Source organism: Drosophila pseudoobscura, chromosome 4 (genome assembly GCF_009870125.1).
Source record: "Drosophila pseudoobscura strain MV-25-SWS-2005 chromosome 4, UCI_Dpse_MV25, whole genome shotgun sequence".
NCBI classification, from domain to species: domain Eukaryota; kingdom Metazoa; phylum Arthropoda; class Insecta; order Diptera; family Drosophilidae; genus Drosophila; species Drosophila pseudoobscura.
The window spans coordinates 4503816-4518090 of record NC_046681.1 but is presented as its reverse complement, the minus strand read 5'-3'; the positions used below and the strand labels follow the sequence as shown (position 1 = coordinate 4518090).

At 41.2% G+C, this 14275-nt stretch overlaps 1 protein-coding gene across 1 annotated transcript; it reads left to right on the top strand.

Moving 5' to 3' along the window:
- Nucleotides 1-11562: 11562 nt before the first annotated feature.
- Nucleotides 11563-12788, top strand: LOC4816334 (uncharacterized). Its single transcript, XM_001356154.4, has one exon. The coding sequence runs from the start codon at nt 11796-11798 to the stop codon at nt 12705-12707; it is 912 nt and encodes a 303-aa protein (XP_001356190.2). The 5' UTR covers nt 11563-11795; the 3' UTR covers nt 12708-12788.
- Nucleotides 12789-14275: the final 1487 nt, after the last annotated feature.

The following is a 14275-nucleotide window of genomic DNA, read 5'->3' as shown; positions in this document are numbered from 1 at the left end:
AAATCACAATCCCACCGGAAACAAGGGAAATACTCTCTCTTTTTTCTCTCTCTGTGTGCACGTGTGTTGGCTTACACGGTACTCGTAGATATCAATGGTATGCTCGATTCAGGAAAACCATGAAATTGCAATGCAAGACACTATCAAGATATAGTATAGTATAGTAGAATAAATTTTATTTCAGTTTTCGGTAGAGGCTTTTTGGTGGCTACACAGCTTCGTCTGTTCCTCAGTATGCCTTGGGTAGCTAAGTCGTCACACAATCCTACAAAATATACAGTCTTTGCCGAGGCGCAGTCTCGAAGAAACTATGCCTCGTCATGCCCATGACATACAATCTGTTATTTTTTTATTGGGCTTTCCGATTTGAACTATTCGCCAAAGACTGAATTTGTTGCTGCATATTTTCAGACCGAAAGATCCCACGTTGTAGGATTCGGGGACCGACTCAGCTGCCCCGACAAGCTGAACCACGAAACCGAGTAACCGCGAGTCGCGGTCAGTAACGAAGCTTTGGTGAAAAGAGAATTGAGAACCCGAGCGCACCCTCCACAAGGAACACCTTAGAAGACCTTTTTGGCCCCCATGCCGTATATCGTTATTGTATAGTCTTTGGAAATAGGCAGAAATAGTAATAGGCCTTTTACAAAAATTTTCTGTCTGAATGTCTGTTTTAGGGCTATTCATAATAATTTATAAAACAAACCACCATTGCAGCTTGAATAAATAGCGTGATATCATTGGTAAAATTATGGCGATAGTTTTTCTTAGAATTACTGCACCTTTAACCCTTTGTCCAGCGATTTTGTATTCCACTAAGTAAGTATCGGTATCGTCTAGTCGAAGCACTCTCGTCTTCCGCCTTAGTTTTTGTGCATTCAGCTTGTTTTCAATTCCATTTCACATGCTGCTGCCATAGGCAGACGGCAACACTCTTTTCTGCGCTGCCTTTCGCTGCATTCCTCAGTTTGTCGCTCTGCCATTTTGCCTATTATTAGGGCGTGTGGAAGACGCAGATTGCGTTTTTTCCCCATTCTACTCCTATTTGCTTTTTTCGTTTCGGTTTTGTATATGTTAAGCCAGAGCGATTCAATTTCAATGGTTGTTTGCTCGGACTCTTTGTGGTCTCGGAATTGGATCAGATTATGTCTGATTGTTGTTGGAAACTGAGCTAGAAGCTGGACGAATAATGATAACCCAATCATTGTTCAAGTAAACTCATAATTCTACTATTGTTGATTATGTAATGATTGTCATTCTGTGTCTATGTATTTTCAGCAACCGAGCACTTTACTTTTTAAATTTACTTTTAAAAGCTTTTAAAAATATATTCAGCACTGTGTATAATCCTTGTTTATATTTTCGCGTCAAATGGTTGACTGATGAATTGCAACACAGTAAAAAGCATGTTTCGTATAATTACATTTTAGTAATTTAAATTCACTTTCAAGTAATATTGTTTGTACACTGTACAATGGCCCCTAGTTGTCTCATTCAAAGAAAGCTAAAATTCAATAATTTTTTATTGAACGCAAACTCCCTTTGGTCGAATTCCGGCAAAATGTTTATTATGCAAATCGAATGACAAAGGCCAAAGGGGCAATATCAGAAAGAAAGAAACGCTAGGGGGCGTTGTCAGTCACAGCTACGACCGCGACTCTACATTTATACCCGATACTCAGTCAGTATGGGCGCACACATTGCACGACGAAGGGTGTGTGAGAAAGAGACAGAAAATCAGGCAGAAAGAGTAGGCCACTGCAAATTTATTTGTTTCTTCTGGCTATATTAATAATGCGATCTGATCCAGATACGTCAATCTAGTAGATATAGTCATTCTATATTGCTCAGCGATTTAAGTTTTCTCGTATCTTCAAAATTGTGCATGCCACAAATAGTCGTCACTTGTGGAGCGAATCGGGGCCGAATAATATTTTGAAATATACTTGTAACAGTGCGGTATCACAAGAGTCTAAACCAAAATTTTGTTTTTCTATCTCTTATTGTCTCTGAGATCTAGGCGCTCATAAGGACTGACAGACGCACATGACTGAATCGGCTCGGCTATTGATGCTGATCAAGAATATAGATACTTTACGAGGTCGGAAACACTTCCATTTCTCCCCACAAATCGAATATACCCCTATACTCATTTTGAATAGCGGGTATAAAAAGCAAACAGGAGCTGCAACGCACCCGAGATGGGCCAGAGCTAGGAACACAGAGGGAAATAACCAAAAGCATTAATTAATATTCAAGTGGCCTCCTCGCAGTCCTGTGCCCCCTTTGTTCTTATTTAATTTCATGCAGCCAGGAGGGGAATGCGAATACAGGGAGCAACTTCTTGTGGATTGCCCGGGGGGAACTTATCAGTGTCAACGTTGTGCCAATAAAAACTATACTAGTATGCAAATATTTCCACAATCAAACAAATAGCTGCTAACAGGAACAGGAGCTGGAGCAGGAGCTGGAGCTCCAGCAAACACAATACCAACAAGGATGTGCAAACAAAAGCTGAAAGAATCCCACAGGACGAGGCGCCATGTGAAGCATGCAGAAATAATGGCAGAAGCCGTCGAAAGGAAAGGGAAGGAGCAGAAACGGCAGAGCGTGGCAAGTGCTCGGCGCTAGAGAGCAGATGCCTCACGTTTCCTTCTCCCCAAAGCAACAGGACATCACGGGACTGGCTGTGGCCCGCTTCTTTAGCCGCTTTCCGCTTACGCTCAGACATTCGGCTTTGATTTGCCAAAGAAAAAAGTACGTACACCAGAACCAGCAACAACTACGAATTTGCATAGCGCACTGCAATATTTCCATTCTCCTGTTTTGTCTCAGTTCCAGAAACCTCCAGCTCCAGAAACAACATCAATTCCCCTGGTTCCTGTCTTTGCATTTCCTTTTATTTCACTTCTTACTTTAGTGGTGGAAAAAACGCGCGAACAAGTTGCCAACTTTCATACGCCATGTGGGACGCACTTTTTTCTGTGTTTTACTTCTATTTTATGAAAACCAAAAAACAAAAACGAAAAGTAAGGAAAAAAAAATTTTCGCGAGCTGATAGAATTTGGGTATCCCTGCGCTGACCTTTCCATTGATACTCTCCACCAAAAAAAGATATATGTTCTGAAGCTCGGTGAAGCTTTAAATATTATATTTAGCAGCTTTTAAGATAATTATATATTGATATTTAAGAGATTTTTCTTTTCTTTCACCTCAACATTGAATTAGTAAAGGAGTTCAATTAATACACTATAATTATTGTTTTTAGAAGATTTTGTTAGCTTTACTTCAGAGAAAATTTGTAGAAAACTAAGCCTCAATGATCGACGCCGAATGTTCGCTGCTAAGCTTTCCCTCAAGCCTTCTCTTTAAGTTACCTTAAAGTTTAAAGTAACTACGGAATAGCCGGGGCCACTTTTGTTATTATCTAATCATATATTTATATTTTTTTCGGGGAAGGCTCAAAAAAAAATGAGCTGCATTTAAAAAATGGTTCATTGCATAATTGAGTGATTTCATGACAAACTTGTAGGCATTCCCAAAACTAATGCCGGTACTCTAAACCCTTGTTATGCAGACCACCATTATTATCCCACTCTTAGTCAACTAGAAATAAGATGTTGTATCTTTATATTTTCTATTAATATGTATTTCCATAATAATTAGCTACAAGGCATAACTAAACGCTCTTATGTTTTGAATTCATTTCAATGGGTGCCGGTGAAATTGTTCAAGTTTTTGTTTATATAAGTCTATAAGTCTCAATTCTCTATTCGCCACAGATTCGACCAGTTCCTGTTCCACTCCATGGTCTGTGCTCAACAATTTATCATCCTAATCGAAAAACAGACTACGTACGAGGGTAACTTTTTAATTGGCCTCTCTCTTGCACTCTGCCTGTCTTTTTTCGCAGTGGGCGCTTAACGCATTTGTGCCAACTTAAAAACCATAAAAGCCGCAACAGTAGAAGCTGCCTCTATAAAATATATTCCTTCTCTGCTCGACTCGACTCTGCAACACTCTATTCCATTCCGCCATTCTGCCATTCCCATAGGAACATAAACCAAGCATTTACGCATTTTATGCAAACTTACGCATTTGGAAATGCCTGACGGATTGTGGTATGGGTGGAGGAGTCCTCCCTGCATTACTCCTACCGTAGGTGCCACTGCAGTAATACGAGGCGTGCCAGAGATGGAGAACCTTGGCTTGATAAACTATAAGCCACAAATTTGCATGGAGCTACTGCTGCTGCTGCTGCTGCTGCTACTTTTCCTTCGACTACAAATTGCCATTAAATGCAGCAACAAGAGGCGGCTGCTCTTACCGGAATGGGCGTGGTCGTTAACGAATCTATGTAGTCCCATGACTGCCCTCCGCCCTACCTCCAAACTATGTACTCCAGTTGAGGTTGAGTGGCGCTACCTGGGTGCCCGGAGACTGGAGTTGCCAGCCAGCCCAACAATAACTGACACCAGTTGCTGCTGCTGCTTTTGCTTTCCACTTTCCACTTTGTTGCAACAATTTGCGCGCCCCGAGGCGCCGCAAGGATACGCTGTGAGAAAGGACGAAAGATGATGCTCGGATGCTGCTTCATTGCATTTAATTCATTTTTATTGCAGAAGCTTACAGACAGATAGAAGTAAGGGATACACATAGGTGGGGTCGGACGGTCGGGCAGAGCAGTGTGTCGGGCCAAAGGCCACTTGGGTGTGCTCTTTAAAATTATATTGGGCAAAATTTTATGCAGTTGGAGATGCTAAGCTAGTCGAAGGAGCTGGAGCCAAGGATGCAGCTAACCAGCTGCCATTCCCCCGGTTTCATCCCCAATCGCCTTCCTGTGCACTCCTCTGGCGCTGCATGCTATACAAAAGTTTTTACAAAGTAGCTGCGGCAGCTGCTGCAAGTTTGAGCGGCATCGCAACCATGGGCATGGTCGCCAAGGATGGGGCATGCCACGGACAGGACGGGACGGGAGCGACAGACAGACAGGCATTTTGATGAAGCTGCTTTATATATTGGGTGCGGGTTTTGGTTGGGTGCCTGGGTGCCTGGGTGCCTGCCGGGTCCTTGCAGTGTCCGGGCTGCCAGCAGCAGCAGCAGCAGCAACATAATTTAAATAGCATGTAAATTAGACGGAAGTCTAAAACGAGTGCATAATGTCTGCTAAAAGTGTTCTAAGTGATTGTAATTTAGGTAAAAGTTTTAGTGAAGGCGCGAGGAAGCAGAATTGTGGCTTAGAAATTGCCTTGGATCAAGTGTTCGACTAGGGCAATTGCCTAGCAAATTGATATCAAGATTAACGCATTTGACAGAAACATAAATGATCTGCTGATAAGATGAATGCAATTACATTATATATTAATTAATAATTAAATATTAATGCCTAATTGTACAAATTAAAACGGGTTTGACAACCGATGATAAATTTTGTAATTAATTTAATATTTAATCCCAAAAAATAAATTAAATTCCTTGTTTGAAAAGTTTTTAATATTTTTGATACATTTTAAGGTTGAAATAAAATTTAATTTTCAATAAAACATTCCATGCTAATATTTATTTCTTGATTTGATTAGTTTTTTTTTTTTAAATATTTTTGAAGTATCGTAAAGAGTGACGCATTCCATAGCGGCATCGATACCCACATAGCTACGCGAAAAATATACCAAAAAGTAAATAATTTGGATGCAATTCTTTCAATCTTCAGATCGTTTGTTAAAATATCAGAAAAATATATCTTGTCTGGCCTTTTATTTCCTTAAGGGATCAGAAAAATATATTTTAGTCTGGCCTTTTTTTATAAAAAAACCAATAAAAAAAAAATAAATAAATAAATAAAAATAAATAATAAAAATAAAAATAAAAAATAATAATAAAAAAAAAAATAATAATAAATAAAAAAATAAAATAAAAAAAAAGATTAGAATTAGTATTAGTATTAATAATACAAATATTAGTCATAATAATAAAAATATTAGTCATACCAAAAATGTTAGAATAAGAAAATCATTCTGCTTAAAGCATACAACTACATACATATGTGAACTCCATGTGACTAGCGCATTAACATAAAGTAGGAATACTGTCGCGTTAGAAATATATATACAAATAAATAAATAACATCCATAAGTGACACTGTATGCTACTACTCGCCAGTTACATTTTTAAAGTACACACTTGATTTTAGATCTCCAGTCTGTCCCCCTAATTTTCCTAGAGAAAAAAGAACAAAAATCGTTTACACTTCCAAGTGGGAGTACTCTTCATTGTGCAGTTCATTGTGTTTCGCGCCCCTTTTTGAACTGTCCTTGAACTTTTTTCTTCGTTTTCATTTCCCGGTCGAAGAAAGGGGAAACAAACCCTTGGATTTGAGTGTGGAACAGGCGAAACAGAGCCGAAATGAGTTCGGGATAGTGGAAGCAAAACCCAAAACTGCGTGGCCGTGCTAAGACCTGGCTCAAAGTATTCCAGGATTTGCTTGGTCTTAACACCATTCACTTCTGTGTTGGCCCTGTGCACTGATCCATGTGGCCTAGCTGTGTGGCCTCAACAGACAAGAACGGAATCCGTATTCGATTCTAAGTGGAATTTCCTTTGGTGCTGCGATTTTTTGTGCGTGTGAGCTTTAGGTTGGGCCTAGGAAACTTTTACGGGAAATGTTCTATGTTTTAAATGGTTAAAATTGCTTCCAATTTGTAGCTTTCAATACTGCTTTCATTTCCAAAAAGGGACTTAAAAATTCGAAAAGTAAGTAAAAGTATTTGCTGCAATTCAACGGCGACATTTTTTACGCATTTATTAAAAATAAACGAGGGGGAACGTTGTGAGTTGCTGCGGACACCGCAACTCTACAGCTATACCCGATACTAAGTCAGTATGGCTCTCCTCCGGCAGACGCCGCTAATATTAAACGACACGACAAAGAGTGCGTGCGAGAGAGACAGAAAATCAGTCTGAGCGTGACGTCACGCGCTGCGTAGCCTCTGCAAATTGATTTGTTTCCTTTGGCTATCTGATCTGATCCAGATTCAGCAATCTGATAGATATGGTCGTTATCTATGATTCTGCGTTTTTAGTTTTCTCAAATCTGCAATATTGTGGATGCAACAGATTTTCGTTCTTTGTGTGGGCGGAAGTGGGTGGGGCGAAATTTTGAGATACACGTTTTATAGTGAGATCTAAGAGAAGTGCGGATTCCAAATTTGGTTACTCTAGCGTTAATAGTGTCTGAGATTTGTGAATATCCCCAGATTTGCATCGTTTGCGGGGGCGGAAGGGGGTGTGGCGAAATTTTGAAACAAACTCGTCTCGGTGTGATATATTAGGAGTGTGGATACCAAATTTGGTTGCTCTAGCTTTTATAGTCTCTGAGATCTAGGCGCTAATGTTTTACTCTAAGGAAAGCCGCCTATGCTACGTGTGTGTTAGAGAAAGACAGGGCGAGAAAAAATGAAATTGTTTTCTTGATGCTGGCTATAATAATAATACGATCCAATTCAGATTCTGCAGTCTAAAAGATTCTCTACGATTCTGCGTTTTTGGTTTTCTCGTATCGTCGAAATTGTGGATGCCACAGATTTTCGCCCTTTGTGGGGGCGGAAGTGGGCGGGGCAAAGTTTTGAAATATTTTTGTAGCAGTGACATATCACAGAAGTCTGGATCCAAAACATCGTTGCTCTGGCTCTTATAGTCTTGGTGCATTAGGCGCTGAAGGGGACGGACAGACGGACGGACGGACAGACGGACGGACGGACAGATGGACAGACGGTCGGACGGACAGACAGACATGGCTCAATCGACTCGGCTATTGATGCTGATCAAGAATATATATACTTTATGGGGTCGGAAACGATTCCTTCTGGACGTTACACACATCCACTTTTACCACAAATCTAATATACCCCAATACTCATTTTGAGTATCGGGTATAAAAAACACTCTCTGGTGTCTGATGAATGTTGCTTCATGATGAGGACGAAACATGTTTTACGATATTGTTTATTTTCAATTGCATACTGTACTCCAACAAGAAGTTACTCCATAGAGTCTTCTCTTTGTTCGTAGGTTAATTAGCTCCCAACGTCTGGCACTAACCACTTCAGGCACCTCTTCAGCAAACCTCCGCGCAGTGCTCCAACAGAAACGAGTATCTGAAATACTTTTACCTTTTAACGGCCACTCTGCCAACTGCAGTGCAAACATACTTCCAGATCAACTTTGTTAACTTCGGCACTAAAATGCTTAACCCCGTTTCGGGGCCCAACATCAAAAACAAACCCACTCGAGGCGCACTCTAATCTATCAATAATATTATTACTTGTTCCCGGCTAGTGGGGTTCTCTCTTGTTCATCTTGCAACACGGCTTGTTGCACTTGCCCTGTCTCCTAGAAGTTTTAACTGTATAACCCGAAGCCTGTCCCAGTCCCAGTCCCGATCGAGTCCCTCCAGGTAGGCAGCTAGCTACTCAACGAGCTTGGGTAATTCCTTAGGTAAATTTATAATTACTGGCAGCAACTTGCACTAGTTACGCCTGCACTTGAAGTCCGTTTCCCCCTGGACAGGTGTGTGTCCATTGGGGCCAAAGGAGTTGGGTCTGTGCTGCAAAAGTTGTATCAAGTTGTTGTCTGGGCCGGCGGCCAAGGCGACCGAGGCGACCGAGGCGACCAAAGCGCCAAGGCAATCTAATTTCCATTTTCCCGGGCAGACGGACCACCTACTCTTCATCCTCCACTCATACTACTGCCGCTATTTCTCCTTTTTCATTAGTTTTTCATGCTGAGGCAGCCGCACCTGGGAGTGGCTAAAAAGTTCATTCTAAGCGAAATTAAGTGCCATTTTTATTCGATTTTGTTTTCACTCGTTTTTGGCTATAGAACAGTCGGTAGCCCTCGGTAGTTACACAGAGTTTGCGGAGAGGAGAATTTTCCCTGGAGTTGTTCGGGCTAAAGTTATTTCTGCTTTGCAACTCGACTTTTTTATTTTTCGTCGGTTTTAATGAAAATGCAATTAAAAATTTAGCATACTCTAGGGTATAAGTGCATTAACATTAACTGAAAAATGATTTATAGCGTGTTTGACATTTTAATTATGCTCGTCGACGAAAACAAACAATCATATAGATATTCTTATGTGCGTGCGGGCGAGAGAGACTTTCTCTGAGCTCTTTTTTTGTTGGGTTGTGTTCAATTTTCCAGCCATTTGGTTTAATTTTTGTTGTTTGGTGTTCAATTTTTAATGTTCAATTAATTGCATTAAATTATGTGCAAAATTATGCACTTAAAATGCAATAAGTTTCAACCTACAGACAGACCTGACCCAACGGATCATCGGAAATCTGAATCAAAAGCGAGACTTTTTTTAATGTGGAGGGGAGGAGAATCGGGCGGAATACCCATTCTATCCCATTTTAATTTAATTGATTCATTTCAATTAATCAATTACAGTGCATTATGCACGCTTCATTGGAAACAATTCTTACATAACTATTATAGCAAATGCTACTTTTGTTGGCAATGTAGGCCCATCTTTGATGGTTGGCGATCTGTTAGTATCGATACCATCGGTAGAAAAGCATTAGCATTGAGTTGGAAGCATTGGTGGCATTGTTTTTCTTATTTTAGGCTTGTCAATATGGAAGTATTAGAGGGGCGATTATATTGCATATCCCCGTTCACTACACTGATGTTTTAGATTTAGTGATGTATCATGAAATTTAACAGATATGCATATATGTTTACTATGTTTTTGGGAAAAAAAACTTTTTACACATTTTTCTTGCAAATTCCAGAAGATTTTCAGTCACAAATCTAAGGGGATTTCCTCCGGCCAACCTTCAACTATGGACCTTTTTTTCATAACATGCCGTTGGTATGAGCTCAACAGAAATTCAGTTTCATAAAGTCCAATCTCCTAGCGTTTTCCCATCGCCAGCTCTCCCTGTCCTTGGCAGCCCATCAAAAACCAATTAATTTTTATGTTCCAGCTTTGTGCTCTTTGTTGTTGTATATTTTTTTGCAACAGAGCAGCAAACAGCTACAACACTGTGGCGAGAGCATCCTGGCCAGGACATACGCATACAGAAGCAATTAGTCAGAAAATTTAACACAGTTCATTGGGCAAATTCGAACATGGCCGAACCTAATGACATAATTTCGCCATTGACTGGATTAGATAATGCCCACAACACACACACAAGCATCCAAGCACACGGACACGCAGACTCTGAGAAGAGGCCTCCGCCCTAATCTACCAGCAACGACTAATTGTTATAGGTCCTGGCTGGGACACAAGACAATCTGTTATAAGCCTTCAGCTAAAGATTAATGATCAGAAATCCCCTAATGAAGTTATTCGGGAACAACGTGGATTGCGATTGGATTGCGTCTGCCCGATGAAGTGATGATGAGCGTAATGACAGCAGAAAGAGAGGACCACAACTAAATGAAGGATACGAGAGCACACGACACGGCTCTGGGCTGAATCTTCTTTTTATTTATGATGCATTTAAATTGTTGCTCTTTTGCATATTTACCTTGTTATTTTATTACGTGCCGGAAATGAACAGAAATATAAAAAAAATAAAAATAAAAAAGTACCCCGACAGAGACAGAGACCCCAGCGAAACCGACCCCAGCATAAACAGCGCGAAAACATTGTCACAGCATGAAGTCGAATGTTTTTTATATGCAAAAATATTTCATTTCCTACAGCAGCGAAATGTTTAATAATAAAAAGAAAACAACAACGGGAAGAGCCGGGAAAATCAGCAGCAAAATGAGCGACAAAGTAAAATTCATAGTGGCGGGATGGCGCAGAGACAGAGAGGCAATGAGGCAGTGTGGCTGGGAGGCAGGGTGGAGACAGAGCAAATAAAAAAGTGCAATAAAAATCTGTTTAACATGAAGTGCGGCAAACGCACAAAAGTATGCTCCAGCGACAACTGCAGAGAGAAAGGGTCTGAAGAAAAAGGAGCTGCGAAATCATCCTGTTATGTTCCTACCATACACTTTACAACTTATGAGTGCTAATAAAATTCACTCGGCATATCCCTGACAATTCACAGAAAAGTAAAAGAAGAAGAGAACTGTGCGCGTCCTTCAAGGTGTGCGCTTTGATAAAGAAATCGCCCCTCAACCAGGTCCGTTTGATGGGGACAAAGAATGGGGTACATATACATATATATGAACATAGCTGTGGACAGCATAAAATGCAAGGATTTCATTTTAAATTTCACAATTTATTGTGCCAGTCATGGTCACAACAGTTGCTTTGTGCCATTTCTATGATAATTCAGCACAGAATGGAAAAAATCAAATAAAAAACGACACTGCCTTTGATGATGAAAACTCACTCTCTGATATCCCCGATGCATAGACTAATGATAAGCTTATTGAGAATTTTAACTACAGGACAAACCTCGCTTCGACAATTCGCCAACCCCCGGCTCACTTTCTTCGCTCGTTAGGGATAAGTAGAAACCACGAAAAATGCTAACCCATGTTATATTTTATGAGTCTCAGGAACGTATGACCCAAATGTCACTGCTGTAGTACTTCTACTACTATTACTATTAATGTTAACCGGTAATGTTACCGGGTCGACCACGGGAAAGCCCCAACATTTTGTATGAGTAAAATATAGGGACCAAGAGTGCATGCTGGAAATTTTCGTACAATATTTTGACTCACTAGAAATGTGGGATCAAGAACCCCAGGCCAGTTCACTTGGAGAATTGTCGTTTCAGTCAAACGTCAGGCGAGCCTCATTGACAGACTAGAGCATTTTGATAGCCATGACATCGAAAGGGACACTTCTGGCAACTGTGCTACTGATGGTGCTTATCCCACTGCCCATCTGCCAGGCCATTTGGTTTCCCTGGTACTTCCATCGCTATGGACTAGAGCCGCACTCGGCTCGGCACAAGGGACCCGGCGGTGGGACAGCTCCGGCAGTTCCCAGTGGAAAACAGCCAAAGCCCGCGGACGGAGCGAAGCCCGGCACGAACAAGAACAATAGCAAGGGTGGCTCGACCTGTCCGCCTGGCTACGAGCCAAAGGACCCTAAGGCTGTCCGGGAAGCGGGATCGACAACTCGTATCTGCGATGATAACCCCGTGCTGATGCAGCTTGCCCGTCTCTATGTGGTCAGTCCGGAGAGGATTGTGCTGCTGTTGGCCCAGGCCTCCATGGTTGATTCGTGCGCTGAGATCTGCGATGTTCTCGGGAACATTCACGCTGCAACCAGCAACTGTGTACTGGCCCCAGACAATATCTATGCAAAGCTAAGCGATGGACTGGACTACTTCAAGGAAGTTGTATGCGCCACCGACTGTGAGGCCAGCCCACGCAAGCGGTTTGCTGGGCTATTGGAGTCCCAGAACTGCATCCGAGAGATGCGCACCGACATGATCGAGTGCGAGGCACCACCCGATTGGTATGAGACGCAGAATAAATCCAAACTCTGTCAGATCTACAACGATGTCCTGGACTGCTACTACACCAGGGCGGCAATGCTGTGCGGCATTGAGTCGGCCAAGCAGCTGAGATCTTTTGCTGCTGATAGCATGGGCCGGGCAATGAACCATAAGTGTGAGGTCAGCAAGAAACTTCCGAGGGTGGACAATGCCATGCCCTCGATGGCGTCGGCCTCTTCGCACATGGGCATGGCTCTCTTTATCATTTTTCTGAATCTCATCATTTGTTAAGGTTTTTTTTCGAACATTTTTATATTTTCTTACCAGCGAAACCGTGTGAAAATTGTTTAATAAATTAGAGCATTTATTAAATGTTTTGGTTAGATATTATGTTCACTACTAGATGAATTTGCCCTCTAAAGCGTTCCTTTTCTAAGACCAAGCATAAACATACTCAAATAATTGTTTACATATGTATAAAAACTATATTTACTAGTATATAACTAATTTATCTTCCCATTGGCCCCATTGGCAAAACACTTAAGTGTTTGGCTATTTTCAACTAAATTTCAATAAATACCCAACGGACTTAAGCTGTCGACAAAATAAGCCAATTTACTAAGGTGTGTCGGAGCTTGTGTGAGCGTGGGAGAGCCACAAACACACAGCAACACACACACTCGCAAGCAGCGGACAGGACACCAGGAAAGCCAAATGTCGGCGCTGCCTCTTGCTTCGAGCAAAACTCATCAATTATGTTGATGCGACTTGCAAATGTATGGGCGGTCAGATGGTTTCCCTATGTGACCTTTATTAATGACACCTTAACCAATCGGTTGTGCAGGAAAGAGGGACATCCTACCGTTAGGGGTGGCCTTTTGTGGCTGTCCATTGGTCGGAAACACCTCGAGCACTCGCATCGCCAGAGATGAGGAAATGAGAGGCCCGAAGGCCTTCGTAATGAGGGCATCTTATATTAGTTACTTTTTTATTTTGTTTTTTTTCATCAACAATACCTTCAAACTAGTTTTGATTCACTAGATTTTGATGTTTTTGCTTCGATCTGGTCGATAAAGATATAAACCAAAGATATCGCGGGACGAACTTATGAAATAAAACATCTTAATGTCTATGATATTTTCCATAGGCTTTGGGCCTTTCATTAATTTACTAGACAAAACTAGTTATGAACGCCTTTGAAGCGCAAAATGAATTTCCAACACGGAATTCCAACTAAAACATAATAAACTATAGTTTATTTTCCAGTGGGAGCTGCAAACCAAAATATATGTTGTACGTAATGTGATTATCTGTTAGTATTTTAAATGAAACAGGACTCAATGATCAGTGGCTTGGTTGCAGGTCCGAAAGGGGATTGACCACGTCAATGCGTATTTAAAGCCCACATTTTTACTGTTGAATGAATCCCCCTTTAGTATCGGACAAAACAAAAACAAAACAAACAGCTACGCCACTGATCCGAAAATAATTACGAAAATATTAAACCGCTTGCCATAGCTAATAATCGAATAATCTTGCTCCAATATACGTATTAATTTCAATTATTTCCACAAATTGCCATCAATAAAACGAAGGTGGCAAAAAGTTATGAGAGCCACTACTAAAAATTTAATGCCATAATTAAACAAAGCGAAATGGGTGCCAAATGGAAAGTGGCGATGGAAAGTGGCGATGGAAAGCCACCAACTCGAACCCGATAAAAGCATAGTGGTTATAGAGGCAAATCCTAGCTGACAAAAATGGGCGTGGTTTCTGGCGAGGGCACAGGAGCAGGATGAATCGAGTGGAATACATGCCAGGAGCATGAGCAGGAGCAGGACCACGAGCAGAAGCAGACG